This window comes from Embiotoca jacksoni, unplaced genomic scaffold (genome assembly GCF_022577435.1).
Source record: "Embiotoca jacksoni isolate LCO1_2020_lvr unplaced genomic scaffold, fEmbJac1.0.p SCAF_22, whole genome shotgun sequence".
Taxonomy (NCBI): Eukaryota; Metazoa; Chordata; class Actinopteri; family Embiotocidae; genus Embiotoca; species Embiotoca jacksoni.
In genome coordinates, this window is record NW_027185363.1 from 6397805 (window position 1) to 6412704 (window position 14900).

The window sequence follows — 14900 nt, forward strand, 5'->3', positions numbered from 1 at the left end:
AAAAAAAAAAAAAAAGAAGTGATATGGGGGCCCATAACAATAGGGCTTTTGCACCATTGGTGCTCGGGCCCTAAATAAATGGATTAACATTAACATTCATTTTAGGAAGTTTTTCTAATTTAATCAACAACTTTTGGTAAAGCAGAGCTCACTTTAAATTACGCATTTGGTTATGAATGAAGGTTTGAGCCTCCACATGAGCAAATGAAAATGCCCCAAACCAGTTACTTTATTAGTTCCTCTTTACTTTTAACAGGCAGTCTTAGGAAGATCAAAGATTTTTCAAGTGAGATCTTTGTACAAGAAAGAATATAGCCAGTGTAAAAGCATAGACAAACACAATCAGTTCAAATGCACATGTACGCAAATTAGTTCCACATTAAAAAAAAAAAAAAAGAAATTCAGCTGGGATCCAGAAGTCTCGTGTCTAATGTATATAAATCTGTACAAGTCTTGAAATGGAACCAGAAGTTGCATTGTTACAGTTCTGCTGGAGGGACGCAATGTTTGGACACAAAGAGCTACAAACGATGGAAACTAAGTCAAAAGTCAGTGAGATTGGGCCTTGGTTGATGGCACAGTAGTGCAGTGGATAGCATTGTCGTCTCTAAGTGAGATGGTTCTGAGCTCGAACTTGCTGGTCGGCCGGGTCCATGTTGGGAGTTTGCAGGTTCTTCCTGTGTGGGTTTTTCCTCCTGTGCACAGTCTAAAGACATGTATGTTATGTCAATAATGATTCTAAATTGTCCGTAGTTGTAAACATAAGCGGGAATGGTTGTCTGTCTTTCTGTGTGGGCCCTGTGATGGACTGGCAACCTGTTCGTGGTGTACCCCACAGATTGGGATAGGCTCCACCCCCACTGTGACCCTATAGGATAAAGCGATATGGACAGATGAGTGGACCTTCACACTCAAACTTCACTGCAAATTATGCTTTCTGGTTAGTTGACATTGCATGATTGCTTCCCATTAAACTAAAGACATTTTGTTGTATATATATATATATACTGTATATATATTTTATATTAAGCTGTGTTGTTCTAACTGAGCAAATATAGTCGAATAATAAGTGAAACGACCTTGCTAACAGTGGATGTGTATGCAATCTTCTCTGCATTTGGGTAGCAGGATAAGAGTTCCTCATTTGAATCCACTGCTCAGCTGCCTAACAATGAGTATATTGTATAATCAATAGTAATATAACTTCATTTCATTCAATATGTATGGTACATTGCTGGAAGACTTTTATGTGCGATCATGTGGTTGATGGATAAATACACAATGATTTAAGACGGCTCCATGTTGTCTTCTACAAAACAATATGATTAGAGCTTCAAGCTGCAGAACAAGCTCCATCTGAAATGGTTTCGTAGTGAGGACTTTTTAGAGATACACCCGAAGGTTTTGGCCACAAGTGCCAATTAACGTGATAGAAATTCAGCTGGAAGCATCACATTTGATCTTCATCTCTGCAAGTAAAATTGAATATCAATAATTTAGAGGGTTTCATACATACAGCTCAACTATTCAGGTATTCATGACAGCTTCCTACTGGGGCACCTCTCAGAGGCTTTCGCAGATCATTTGGAGCAAGATACCAAATTAATCAGCTGGGAGATATAACGCACATCATTTCAACTTGTGCAGTTCAGACTTAAACCAACTGTTTCAGAAAAATGACTTTATTCAACCTAAAAAAATAAGAGAAGTGTTAAATGATTAAATCCTCACTCTCTCTTTTTTACACACAGGAAAGTTGTTTGATGTCAGAACAGCCAGTTAAGGTGACTCAATTCTCTATTTAAGTAAATGTAGATATTCTACACATTCTGTTATACATGTGCTTAGATAACATGACACTGAATTCTCGTGCCATGTTGTAGTGTAGTTAGTATTATAATATCATGCTAGGTGAGCCATCTGCCAAAAAGGAAAGCCCTGTAGTGTTTGCATCTCATGTCGTATCCCTCATGACACAAACTGCTTGGTTGAAAAGATGCAGGGCTAACAGCAGTGCCAAAAATATCACGTGTCAATGCATACCCAGCTAGAGAATGAACTGCATAATTAATGTAATCAGAAATGGAAAGTTACTGCAAAGGCATTTATATGTCTGAATATAGATGTATTTTCAGATCCACAAAATGTGACCTGTAGCTCCCTTCTCCTTTATATTTATCAGAAGTGCTCATCCACAGGTAATTCTCATCATTATGCTAATACGCAAATGGAACACTACTGCGAAATGGACCGGAGAGTGACACAATCTTTACAGCAGATTAAACAATCATTGAAGCTGTAAATGTTGTTTAGACCAAAATGGTGTGCAACAGGATGGAAATGTTTCGAGAGAGGGCAGTTCCTAAATTTGGTCAAAAGATGGTGGCAGAAGGCTGAAGATAACACGCATACATTGTGCATTGTGCAGTAAAAAGAGGCATGTAAACTGTTTTATACGATGAGATTCCAGGATATAATATTTAATATCTATTAAGAAATCTATCTGTGAAGGGACTTAAATTTGGTGAGTTCTTCTTCATCCAGAAGAATATTGTGAGGACCCAGTCACGAAGCAAGTTGTTTACTTGGAACAACATCATTCGTCATGAAAATCATAAATAATGATTATAATCTTCAAAGCAGCGGGTTCTTCTTTCTATTGAATTTATAATTACTCAGACACGATGCTACTGTAACACAAAATTAAAAAGTCATGGGTCATATTTTAGCTATTTGGTGATGTGCATTATCATCTATGCAGTCACAACAGGTTTGGTTACATAATGAGTTAGATAAACATGATTAGATAAACATGCGAAAATAAATAAATTACAGTTATTACAATATATACAACCCATTTAGGTTGTGTGAGAAACTCTTAGTATTTTATTTTGCCTTTTAAAAAACCCTGAGAAAAAAAGCTAAAATGGATTTTTCCTGAATTACCAACATTTATGTCCCTTGAAAATACCTGAGTGATAAAAGCAATATTAATCTCTAGTTTGAGGCCATGTTTCCAATTGTAACACTGGGATGAATAATAAAAAGGGATTATTGCACTCACATTAATAATGTGTGAGAAAAGACTTTGAGCGCTGCAGGCTGCCTGAAAGTTCGACACTGAAACGCTTTAATGTATCCTGCATTTTTTGCCAGATATAAGGCTCACCTTGAGAACAGTTTTCTTCCCTGCATTAAAAAGTCAATACCCTTGACCTGAGAGTATGATGTTCTACAAATCCACCCACCCGTATGCTTTTGGAGCAGCCAGTGTTTAACCAGCCCTTATCAGCAGCACCACACTGCTGCAACAAAGGCAGGGTCTTGACTGACGGTGACAGTCATTTGGCCTTGAGCAGCTGTTGTTGTAATGTGCATTTTGACCAGTAGGTGTCTCTCGCTTCCTCTCCAGTGACGAAAAAAATGAACTAGGAGGCATATCACTCCACTTTTTCTTACGATATTCTTTAATGCAAGACCTTTTGGACATGTAATGATACTTAAGTGCACGAGAGACTACCCGAAATGTAGGTGTACTCTGTTCCATGTCAGTGTTTTTTGTTGTCAGGGTTTGAGTAAAATTTTTACTGACCATTCTTTTAAAAAGAAATACAAATGGGAGCACGTGCCTATCTATAACATGGGACCGTAGTAGGCTAGCTATTGCAAAAGAAAACCTTCATTTTTATTCAGGCCTGTTGTGGTTTTGCCAAATTAAATCTTGCTTTTCTTTTCTTTGCTGTAAAATGGAAGACAAACATGGAGTATTTTTGGATTACAAGAGGATAAACATTTGCCATCGCTGTGAATAGTGCAAAGTTCCTTAAAAAAAAAAAAAAAACCTTTAATATGAGTACAGGCGCGTCCACGTGCGCGGGCGTGTATGTCGCGTGAACGTGTAAGGCCGACATGAGATAAAGTAGCTTGTGGTTTTCATTCATCCGACACAAAAACAACGAACAACAAATTTCAGCCCTGATATAATCGCAGCATCTACTTTTATATCTTGCAGTAGGCAATTTTTGCGGTTGCATAACTGCCAGGTAGGTTATTATGATGATGTGCACGTTGCGATTTTCTCCCTCCACCAAATCCAATCACACCCTCCCCCCATCTGAAGTGCAATTACGTGATGGGTGACGTATCAGCATGCGGAGGAGGGCTCTGGGCAGGGACCACTTGGACCAGAGAGGACTAAACACTATTTCATTTCAGCGCAGAAACAACGCATTCAAGGCAGTGGACCAGGGCGCCTTGCTGAAGCCTAGCCCATTGTCTCCTTCAAACAGAGCAACTAAGGAAAACGGGTTTGATCAAACCAGCGGTGTTGCCCATAAAGGAGTGTCCAAGTGGTAGGCATTGCGGGTTTGTAAGCCACAGAAAAAAAGGGCCCTGGACAGATCTGGCCAATAACGGAAAATGAATCACAGTCAAGTTTTAATAATATGAGCCGCGTTTTGTTGCAATTGGCGACCAACTATTGATGCTTCTGCTCCGATCGTTTTCCAGACCATCAAATCGCGCGGACTTCTTTTGTTCGTATCGCTTGAATCCACATTTCTAGTCTGCTTATTTTGTGTTGCCGTTGTAAAAGAGTTAGTCGCCCCCAAAAAAACCAAGATGAATTTCCAGTCGAGCGTCCCAGTGTCCGGTATCTCGCAGCAGTCTCAGCCAGCCATGCCCACTCCAGGCACGGTCCCGGCGCCAGTTCCCGTCCCAGTGCCCCAGTCTATCCCGTCCCAGTTCGGATCCGGATCGTCTGCAAGCTCAGGAGCCGGCCAGTTCGGTTCGGGGACTGTTTCGGGCCAGGCTGCACAACCCGGCCCGGCGGGCTCGCAGTTTGTTTTGTCCAACTCAGCGGCCATCCGGGCAGAGATCCATCGGTTCGAGTCAGTCCACCCGAACATTTACGCAATCTACGACCTGATCGAACGCATTGACGACCTAGCCCTGCAGAACCAGATCAGAGAGCATGTAATCTCCATTGAAGGTGAGTAGGGAGGAATCATGGAGTGTTTTGTGTGTCGTCTGGTGCTTTTCATTCATTGAGGGTTAGGGGTAAGGTGGAGATGTGTTTTTTTGGGGGTGGGGGTGGGGAGGTTCTCATTTACTTCCTTTTATGCACACTTGGTAACATTATCGTGGGTGCATAGCCTAGTGTCAACAATCACACTTTGAGGTTGGGGGCGTAGCCGATCTCATAGTCCTGCTCAAGGGTTGAACTGCACCCATGCACTGCAGTGTTAACAATAAAATGTTCAATTGCACTCACAAGAGGCAGCTTGTGCAATTGTAATTCGCCCCTCAAAATTAGTTCTGCTGCTTAATGGGATTTGGTAAAGGGAACCTTGTTTTCCATCTCGCACAATGCTGACCTCCATGAGTGTCTTAAGTATTGAATGCACGTGAAATAGAGGCTGCCAAATGGGAAATCATGTGTTACATGAAAGTAATGATAGCTCCGAACAATGCAGAGACACACGCAGACAGGGAACAGGAAAGACAAAATTATGATGTTCCACCAGAGATGGCATGATGGACATCATTGCGTTTGTTATAAAGGCCACTGAGTGGCTATATTCTCTGCCTCACCGGAAATCAAGTCCAAATGTTATTATCTGTTCAAAGAAGGGTGGTGGTGGCTGTAAATCAGACCTCCCTACTGTGTGGGAGCAACAACATCTTGTCAAAATCAACTGTAATGATACCCGATGCTTCTAAACATCTTAAATTATGTTAGTATGCAGTTTTGTATGTGTTTCCTTCTGCTTTTCTCTCTGCCATTTATACAGTCAATGACTGTTTGTCATTGTACTGTCCCGCAAAACTCAGCTGTCATGGCTCCTGAAGGGTATTATAGCAACTCTCTAAAAGCAAATGTTTCCACCAATGTTTCCAATATTATCCTCTGTAGCATTTTCTGCATTTGGATACATTTGCAATCAAACTGCAATCGCAGTTCTTTTTGAAATCAGCGTTCAGTAAAAAAAACACCAACATGTGCATTTGTTTTATTGGGTTTCTTGAATGTGAGAAAGAACATGGAGTATTGGTGAAACCAGCGGGTTTGTTTTTGGCAGATAATACGAGCTCACAGTAGAAGAGTGTGATAGTAACTGCAAGATAATCGCTACAGCAGTGATATTGGTTAGTATTTGACTACTCTGGACAGCACAACTCGAGCAATTTGTAATTCAAACAAAGACATAGCATTCATCATTTGGTCAGCATTCAACAACTGCTTTGACAACATGGCAGGAGCCAATGTACAAGGGATGTTGTTTACTGCTAAACATATGCAACTTTATGGAGACAATCAATATCAAATGATCAATATGCTTACTCAAAATCTTAAGGCTTTTTACATTATTTACTTTGTAAACATCAGTATAAGCAGCCAACACTGATGCTTCAGGATTTTTCATGATGTCAACGACAAGCAGGGACAGCTTTTGTACTTTCTGCTTTGCCCTTAACTAGTATTAAACATAATGTCGTTTTTATATTTACCTAGATTTACACCAGACAGCACTGGTCACCACCATAACAATTAAAGCAGGATCAGGATATGATGCAGTGTGTGAAGTTTGAGACCAGATCAGAATGAAAATGAAATCCATCTCTGACAATTGAACTGGTGGCACTGTTTCATTTCAACCTTTTGAGGAACAGATGATTTCTTTTTTTTTTTTTGGTTGCATAATTTTCTCAATGAAGGCCTGTCTTTATTCTGGATATCATTAGGACAACACTGGAGCCTTTTATGAGTTATCTCTCAGATGTACCTTTTTAACAAAAGAGGTCATTGCTGAATTCATTCACAAACCAGATTTAATACAAACACTTTGTTTCTTCCTCCATGAGCAAACATTTGACCCAGAGGAAGACTAGCAATTGGTGCTGTTCCCCTGTAGGGTTTCATAAATTTGGAAAGCATTCAACGGGTAATTTTGTGTTGCTGAATTTAACTTTCATTGTGGATGTTTTCTCCCTCGAGTAGGCAGGTTTTCTTTAGTACGAATTTTTCTGCTCTGCCTTCAAACGACTCTCCGTAAAAAGGAGTGCACATTTTTTACATTGAATTTAAAACGGTATGTTTGCTTTTGAATATATACAGCCAACAAGGTCATGAATATTGGGTCCTGTGTGAGTTAACACTGCACCTTTTTTTTTTAAATTGTTCTTAGAACATGCCATATGAACTGCATCAATGTTTACTGCAGCTTCTGGTAGTGGAGAAACTGGTGTCTCTATTTGACTTTGTGTTACGTACATAGCGAATGGTGTTAAATTGAAATCAGTCAGCATACATTATATGCCAAAAGGCAAAATGGAATTTGGTATTCTTCAGATAAGACATTGTGTCACCTTTCATGTCAATTTTGGTGTTTTTTCATCATATTTAATGAGATGCTGCCGTAATAACAAACTTCAAAATGCTTTGAAGAGCTGCAACAGGAGGTATTGACCGACTTGCCTTCACCTGCACTGTGGAACTGCAGATCTGTTCCTCTTCAATCTTGCATCATTGCAGAGTCTGTTGCTAAGGAACCAGTGGCTCATGCATTTAGCTGAAGAAAGAGTGAATAGAAATTACACCCCTTCAAAATGAATTCCCATCGATACTAAGGTCTCCCTGTTGTTTTGTTGATTACTGAGACCTTTATATGATAATGACACACCATGCTGTTTTTTTTTTTTTTTTTTTTTTTTTAATGCTTGAAGTTGTTGCTTTTGCAGTAATTGATATTCAGGGTGCTGTTCGGTTTGTGCGAACAATTTCATGTTAGTTTTACGTTACTTTCACATAACATGTAAGAACAAGTGATGGCTTGTATTCTTCTTCTTCCTTTTTTAAAAACATTGTTTGTGAACGAGGACAACTGAAGCTGATGTAAATTAGACAAGCATGAAATTCATGATGAGCTGTGAGAAATGACCAGGCCAGGGAATGAGCAAGCAAAATGGCAGTGGCAGTATATAGGAGTACTAAGTATTTGGCAAGAGATGTTTCACTGCTGATCCAAGATGCTTTGACAAACACGGTGGGGTAACCTGTTTGGGAGCCCTGGGGCAAACATTTGTTCACAGCACACTATAGATGGCAATTTTAGAGGCCCCTAATACTGGCTCCAGGTTTTCTTTATATCAGTTAGTTTGTGGTAGCTTGATGAAACCCAACTTTATCTAGGAAAATGCACCATGTGAGCATAAGCAGAAGTAATTCAAATGTTTGACATAGATTTTGACACAGGGTCACTCTATAAGATGCAGACCCAAAATAATGTACTAATGTGGCACCCAGGTGTATTTTAGTGGTGCAAATTCACAAACAAATTGGCAGTAATCAAATTTACAAGAAGCAACTGGCACACAGTGGACCTGGGATATTTGTGGCCCTTGTAGATAGGTTACCTAATGTCTGTGAACCAAATCAGAATGACTGTGAGCCTTCATTCATTAATGCTAAAACCATATGAAAATTATTTGGCAGGGCTAGAAGTGTGGAAAACCTGTGCTTTATCAGTTTCTTGGAAAACAATTTGCCCAAATCCATAAGATGGTTGCGGTACCAGTGTCAGTTAAACTTTGTCTTTAGTCTGGGATAAGTCAACTGGCTGGTACATGTATTTTTGTAGCTGCGTCCCATGATGCAATACACTGTTGTAGTTAGAAACGCTGACAAACAGATTGACTCATGCTAACAGCAGAGTAAAGATTTGCACACAGTGTGTACAAAGCAATTACAAAGCAGGACAATACTGATTATGGAATAATTTATTTCTTGTAATTATATACACAGTATATGGAAACAAAGAAAGATGACTCATTACACTTCAATATGTTGCAATCATTAATAATAACATTTTATTGATATGGAAAATGAACAGATATTGGCATCTAAATCTCTTTATTTATACTCCAGTTTTAAATATTACTGTGATTAAACTTGCGAGTCCTCCTGTTAGTGGTCAGCTGAAGATATCACTGTGATATATCATCAAGTTACCACAGGTTTGTTACAGACATTTAGCTGTTGAACTAACTGAGGATTGGACCACAGCAGTGAGCCACTGAAAGCAGACCCTGTCCAGTATGCTGCTGAATCACACATTATTATAGAAACAAAAAATACATACAGTACAGTAAACTGTACATTGGATATCCCATTGCATTCTGTATTTTCGAACATATACTTGCTTTGACCATAAAGGTTGCCTTAACCACTCATCTCGCCAGAATTACTGTAGTTGAGATAGGCATGTCCATTAATGCCGAACAGTCATGTGGCATGACACTGGATATCCTGTCCTTAATGCAAAATTAATACTTTGACATTGCAGATTCTCATTCATCTATTCAGAGGGCAAACTAATGTCTATAAATATTGGTTTCACAGACTCAATAGTGCTGTTAAAACTTTGAACCCTTGAACTAGAGTTAAAGATTGAGTTGGATTTGATTGGAACAAATGAATGCGTGAGGGTTTGGAAGAAGAAGTAAACCCGGATCACTGAGATCTGGAGACAGCTGCAGAGATGCTATCTATAATGTGATTTCAGTTATATTTTTAGGCATTCATTTCAATGTAGAAGAGAGTTCCATTAACAAGAGTGTGTCCTGGGAATAGTTTTCGCTGGTTCTATTCGCACTGGGAATTCAGATTGTGATCCAAATTTATATTCTTTTACTTTTACAGTGTTTTTTTATGCTTTCTGTGGACATTCTGTCGGTATCTGAAAAGACATGTAGATATATGCAGGTATATGAAGCACAAATAGCACCTGTAGACTGTGCAGCATGTATTGCAAAAATCAGGGGTGAATATAGCCAGGCAATGTAAAGGTTTGATTCCTATTCTGCTTTTTTAGCCTCAAAGTGGCCAGCAGCAGTTTTTTTTATGACCTGCGTATATTTTCCTGAGATTTCCTTGAGCTAAGTGATATAATACTTCATTGTATTGTTGTCCTGTATCTTGACTAATAACTGTATTTCATAAATGTGCACAAGCTCTCACTGCCATTCATATTTGCAGCTGACAGTCCAATGTCAGAACAAGGGCAGTCACCTAAATCCACTGCTACTCAAGAGGGGTGCTTGAGATTTCATGAAAGTACTAATAAGCCTGCACAATGGGACATTGTGTGCTCAAATAGCAATAGGGATGACACGGAGAGATACAAAAAGCACACAGACTGAAGCCTCAGAGCTCTGTTGGCATTGTGTGACACCTAAGCAGCTCCCTGGTACACACTGCATCTCTCTTGTAGTCAATTGCCAAGGAGAGCACGAGCAGAGTGCTCATCTGCCAATCACAAGCAGAAAATGATGACAATGTTGCTGCTGAAGCAGGATTAATTTCCTCATGACCGCTGAGATTTAAAACAATGTAGTATCTGTTGTTTTCATGTACCGCAAGCTGTCGCGCTGCGGTGAGTTTTTTTTTTTTTTTTCCAGTTTTTGTAGTTGAATTCAAGAATCACAGCTATGTCATATAATCCTGAAAACACAGGCTGGATTTGCAGAGGTTTTCCAGTGAGTTGTAACCGTTTAAAGTTTGAAGTGTGCGTGGTTGTGGGGCTTGAATTTGGTTTGATGAACTGGGCTGTGGGCCATCTGTGTCAGGAGATTGGTGCTGCTACTTCTGGCAACTGAAATCTCCACAATGTGCTCATTAAATTTCAAAACCGTATCTGTGAATATGGATTAGAAACTGTTGTAGAGTTAGAAATGTCAGTCAATACCACCAGCTGTGTCTCTTACACAGTGTGTCGATGTAAATTGCTGTTAATGTGGAATGCTAGTGTTTATAGAGTAGCTCACTAAGTATTTACCAGTTGTAGTTCTTGTTCCTAAATAAAGCTTCACATAAATACATCTGCGAAACATGGAATAGACCCAAACATGGCCTCCTTTTTTCCTTGAGCCACACAGGAAGCACAAATTGAACAGTACACAATTAGAAAATCTTCATTTTTAAAATATCAAGTTTAAATGACAAATATTTTATCCCACAATCAAGATACATGTGTGTGTCTGTTCTGTATGTGCCCTATCGTCACTACAGGTGCTTGACCAACCCATTAAAGTGGTAAATACATGGCAAGATCAAATTTGACATAAATGGTAATCATGATTTGACATTAAATTTGTTCATTTATGCATATGCCAGACATTTACAATACTTTTAAGCCAATAAACTTTTCAAAATATCATTATTCATTACAGTCTGTCGTGGCACAATGTAGCCTGGTGACACTTTTTCGTGTGAATAGCAAATTAGTCCACTGGCTGCTCAGTCCAACAGCTACAGAATGTTTTTGGTATCATTTCTTAAGGAAAAGTGAGACATCTAAGGAAATCTTCTTATTCGTTGTCTTAGTGAGAGTTAAATGAGAAGATTGATACCATTTTAATGTCTATCTGTTATGGAGCCTGGGGACGATTAGCCGCGTAGGAGGAATCAGCCTGGTTCTCTCCAAAGTTCATAAATCTGCCTACAATTAAAACGCTTGCAACATGTTTTATATTGTCTCCTAATTCTGTACAGAAACAGAAAGTTAAAAATTACACTTTGTGGTGATGACAAAACTCCAGAAGTACCTTTCTTCTAGCTGTTGTTGGCCAAGAAATGGCATTGTGTAACTCCCAGTAAAACCACAAATGGTTAGTTTTACATTTGTTTGTTAAACAATGGTTTCAGTTTTACTTTGTCAGAGATGTGTGTATGCATATGTTCTGAACGTTTGACAAAGCCAGTCTAGCTGCTTCACCCTTCGCTCTGTTTTTTGCTATGCTAAGCTAGCATGAAGCCTCCTGGCTCCAGCTCCAGCTCCATACTTAATGGATCAATATTTATTAAGCAAACTAAGTTGAATCAGGGAAGTTGCTGTAAATGGCCTTTTGGACTCTTGGATGTCCAAATGTTCCTTCAACTCAGGTGTCTTTCATTATCAGGGAATACTTCTTAAAATCAAGAGGAACACACATCAGCTCCAGCAGAAAATACACACTTCAGGCGCCTCTGTGTTGGAATATAAAGTGATCCAGTAACTGTCGGTGGAAAGGTTTCTCTGCAATATCTCATGTCTCAGAGGTCTACAAAACCACTGTCAAGCTTTTAGTTGAGCCTGTTGATGTGATATAACAAGGATTAATCTGAACACCTGAAATATGCGTGAAGCTCCCGCGTCAGTTTCCCAAGCGAGGATTGATAAAGTATAAGCTGCTTTTGATTTCCCATTCACTTGAAGACATTGTCAGATCTTCTGTAGCGACTGAAGCACCTCTGTGCTGTGCATGGCAAATTTCAGCCATGTTTAATCCTTGAGAGGAGTGTTGAAAAAACACATCAAGTTTACGTCACAGGTTTATTCTCCGGAGTGTAGTAGTAACAGACGTTCCCCCTGACAGATGCTCACCAGATAACAGGGTTTGCACATGCCTCACACTCAAAAGACTCTGTTTTGTGATTAGCCTGTACAGTTTCTCTCATGTGTGCCTTCAGAACGCTCATTACAGCCCCATTGAAATTAATTTTTAACACTGGACCTGGCTCTTGACCGGGGGTCGACAGAGATGAGCTGAACTGGTGAGCCTCAGTCTGAGGGCTTCGGAGGTCTGCGAGGTCAGAGTGCCATTTCTGCAACAGCCCTGCTGTCCTCTCTCTGCTGCCACACCATAGCATTGGCTTATTGAATGTGACGCTATCCTCCACAGCAGAATGTCCTCCATTGTGCCATTGAACAAAGGCTCTCTCTCTCCCATTGATGGGCAGCTAATTTTTTTCTTATGTTCTGAATGTGGAGGGGCGGGGGTAAGCTGCTCAGGATTTTTGTCTTTTAAAGGAAAATTTTGAGTGTACTCACCCTAATCTGACGGGCAGAAATTAGGGGCCCTTTCCTCTGTCCTATTCTGCCATTGTTAGTTATGATCTAATGTTTTATTTATTTATATTGAATTTCTGAGCTATGTTCATTCTAAATCATTGAGTTTTCAATACAGAATAAGAGATAAGTGTTTGTCCCATCCATGCACGACTCTGTAGTTCTTCAGCATTAAGCAGCTTTATTTGATTTAGATGAAAGAAAGAGGTTGAAAAAAAAAAAAAAAAAAAAAAAATCAGAGCTTCTTAGGATATACTGTAAGTGATGTGATATGTTTGATTTTTATCCTGCTGCAGGGATATTGTGTCAATGTAAACATGTGACTTTGCAGTAAAGTACAGTATATACCCTCTATTTTTAGTTTGGGCAGTCTTTTCATTCCTACAGAGCTGAAAAATGTAGTTGATTAGGAGTTTAAAGGATTTGCAGAAAAATAATTGGCAACTATTTTGACAATTGGTTTAACGTTTCAAGTTATTTTGAAGGAGAAGTATCTGACATTTCCTTTTTCGGTCATCTTAATTGTGAGATAGTGCTACTTTTCTATGTTTTAGTGGCATTAAACTGAAAATCTTTGAGTTCAAATTGTTGATAAGACAAAAGAAGCAATTTGTTTAAGCCAGTTTAGGCTTGAGGAAATTGTAAAGGGCCTTTTCACTAGTTTTTTCTGACTTTTTATAGATGAAAGTATTCATCTAGAAAATAAATAGTAGATTAGTGGATAATGAAAATAATCTGGACTCTTGCATCAAATGTTTCTGCCGTGTGATGCTTATAATTTCCTCATGGTTTTGTTTTAAGGCTGAGGTGGTGGTCAATTAAATTTGCCATAGGCTCTTCTATTTTCAATTTGTGCATCAGCCATATCCTATGGTGGAAGTGCTCATGTTTCCTGCCAGTGGGGTAGGGCTGGAAGCAGATGGCTGCTGACAGAGGAAGGGGTTTGGAAAGCAGTGAGTGAGCAACAGATGGAAAGGCGCATATGCCTCCAAGTCCCCTCAGCTTGCCAGCAGTCCCGTGACTAACTGTGGGAAGATTCTGGCCTCATCCAGGTTGGGGATGGATAGAGGATCATGGTGAAGAATGAAGAGTCCTTAGAATAGAAATGGCTATCTGAGACCAGTTTGTCTCTGTAAATTCAACTGTGGGAGGATTCAGATCTCCTTTAATTGGGGATGAATGGAGAATCATGGCAATGAATCAACCTGGACCGCAGGAGGAGTTTTTTTCTCAACAAATGCAGATCTGTTAAGCAGTGATCTTGTTTTGGTTATCATGTGCTTAAGGAAAGGAAACTCAGTCGTCTTTTTCTCTTTGAAGAGAAATATCATACAGGGACTTTTCTGGCCCCCAGGGAGAACATGTTCTTCACTATAGGAAAATGCCAGACCTAGAAAGTGTGGCCTACACTGTGTGAGGCCATGATGCTACAGCGTATGACAACATACAAGTTAAAGCTTTTGTGTTAGAAGTTAGTTACTCCTTCTCTTGGAGAGCCATGTAATTGAGAACACGCAGTCTATTTAAAGGTGGTGGGGCTGTGGAAATTCAATGTAATTCCCTAAATACCTGAGGGACATGTCACAGTTTTTCTCCGCAAGTCAATCTTCAAGGACAGTTTGTTCGCTTCCACATGAGGTTGGATCCTGTCGAGCAAAGAGTTGAGGAGCTGCGTTGTTCCTTATCTTGGACTATTACAACCATTTCAGCCTGAATGACTGCAAATCCTCCCATACATTTTTTTTTTCAAAAACAGACAATAACAGTAAACCAGTTTTTGTGAGGATAAACTCACTTCTATCATGCTAAACCCTTGCTTTAGTGCTAAATGTTGACGTGTGGTGTATTTGTAGTCAAGGCAAGATGTGCATGCAGTTGTCACATTTGCTCTCACTTGGCTGTAAATAGACTAGCCTTACTGCATATATGTCACGTCTTCTCAGTTTATTTTCATTGAACTGAGAAAGCGTTGTCAGCAATACTTGTTTGAGGTAGTCGTCTTGTCAGTGCAGC

The 14900-nt window shown here is 39.5% G+C and overlaps 1 protein-coding gene across 1 annotated transcript in view; it reads left to right on the plus strand.

The window, feature by feature from the left end:
• Positions 1-4146: 4146 nt before the first annotated feature.
• The window catches only part of agap3 (ArfGAP with GTPase domain, ankyrin repeat and PH domain 3), a 112418-nt gene continuing 101664 nt past the window's right edge, over positions 4147-14900 (plus strand). Inside the window, exon 1 of the mRNA XM_069157544.1 lies at positions 4147-4990. Coding sequence (XP_069013645.1) covers positions 4621-4990 — 370 coding nt within the window. The 5' untranslated portion in view covers positions 4147-4620. The remainder of the gene's footprint in view (positions 4991-14900) is intronic.